The sequence below is a fragment of the Homalodisca vitripennis genome, unplaced genomic scaffold (assembly GCF_021130785.1).
Source record: "Homalodisca vitripennis isolate AUS2020 unplaced genomic scaffold, UT_GWSS_2.1 ScUCBcl_857;HRSCAF=3717, whole genome shotgun sequence".
Classification (NCBI taxonomy): Eukaryota; Metazoa; Arthropoda; class Insecta; order Hemiptera; family Cicadellidae; genus Homalodisca; species Homalodisca vitripennis.
In genome coordinates this window covers 86,628-88,130 of record NW_025776992.1, presented here as the reverse complement: position 1 = coordinate 88,130, position 1,503 = coordinate 86,628, and the positions used below count along the sequence as shown (strand labels likewise).

Genomic DNA, 1,503 nt, shown 5'->3' with positions numbered 1-1,503 from the left:
ATAGTTAGAGCTTCACTTAATGTGATTAAAAAGAAGCTAGAACTACCCCCTGTAGTTGTATCTTAACTTTTCTAGAATAGAAGTTGTAACTTCACTTTTGGTGTGATTAAAGTATAGTTACATCTACCTACCTATAGATATATCTCCATTATTTTGGAGTCTGTAGATAGGCACACTTCACTTTTATGTCTTGCGTGACTTTTAATGGCGATGTTTATGCAAGTACGGGAAAGAAGAGTGTACGGTGAAAGAAGAGTATTGACTAAGTGCAAGGAGCTGATGCGGTTTGAAAGTGAGAATATAGACTTTTTAGCAGAACAATTTCTACCGCCTAGTGACGAAACTCGGGGGAAAGCACTCACTCCAAGACAACGATTGGAGATTTTTCTTCGTTATACAGCTGATCCGGGGTTTCAAAGTGGTGTAGCAGAAGATATTGGAGTGGACCGTTCGACAGTTTGTAAGAACATTAATTATGTGATGAACTGTATTTTGGAAAACGCAGACAACTGGATACATTTTCCTTCTACAGTACAAGAAATAAATAATGCAAAGTTGATGTGGCAAAGAAATTTTGATTTACCAACTGTTGTAGGTGCATTAGATTGCACGCATATCGAAATAAAAAAACCATCAATGTTCGGTGATGAGTATATAAACCGGAAGGGTTACCCCAGCATCAACGTGCAAGCAACATGTGACAGTCAAGAAAGGTTCACTAGCGTTGCTGCAGAGTGGCCAGGATCAGTGCACGATTCTAGAATATGGAGAAGGAGTCCTGTTCGGGATATTATTTCTCGTTATGACGGTGCTGCGTGTTTACTTGGTGACTCTGGCTATGGTATTTCTCCTTGGTTAATCACCCCGTTCAAACCTCCTCAAACCGATATTCAGCGTCGATTTAATCGTGTTCATGCAAAGGAAAGGGTGGTGACAGAAAGGGTGTTCGGACAGTTAAAGAAGAGATTCCCGATACTTGGCAACTGTGTTAGATTGTCTCTAGACAGAGTACCAAAAGTAATTGTCACCTGTACTGTGCTGCACAATGTAGCTAAACACCTCAGAGATCCTTTAAATTTTGAAGACGACGCGAATGAAGATGGGTGTAACGAGGATGAAGGAGGCGAAGAAGTGTTCGAAAACCAAGCAACAAAACAACGTGGCGAACAGAAGCGGAATGGAATGCTGGGTTTTATTTAAATGTAAGTAAATTGTACAAAAAATAAAATTGTTAAAAAGTAAAGAGACTTTTTTGAAAACCTAGATTAAAATACAACCATACAAATACAAATAAAACCATAGGCCTAGTACAAATGTGCAGGGCCTTTGACATAACCCACAGCTCAATGAACACTGTTGGCAGGCATGCACACGTACGTGGTGCATTCATGCCATGTAAGCTATTTTTTTTTTTTTTTTTTTTTTTTTTTTTTTTTTTTTTTTTTTTTTTTTTTTTTTTTTTTTTTTTTTTTGTAGGATAAGGATAGTTTATTATTGGGTAAC

General features: G+C 37.8%; 1 protein-coding gene across 1 annotated transcript; it reads left to right on the top strand.

Annotated features, from left to right (window-relative positions):
* Positions 1-636: 636 nt before the first annotated feature.
* Positions 637-1,200, top strand: LOC124371045 (putative nuclease HARBI1). Its single transcript, XM_046829351.1, has one exon. It carries the CDS (start codon positions 637-639, stop codon positions 1,198-1,200), a length of 564 nt encoding a protein of 187 aa, XP_046685307.1.
* Positions 1,201-1,503: the final 303 nt, after the last annotated feature.

Excerpts from the sequence above, each read along its gene's own strand:
- LOC124371045 (XM_046829351.1), top strand. The coding sequence starts at position 637 with ATGTTCGGTGATGAGTATATAAACCGGAAGGGTTACCCCAGCATCAAC.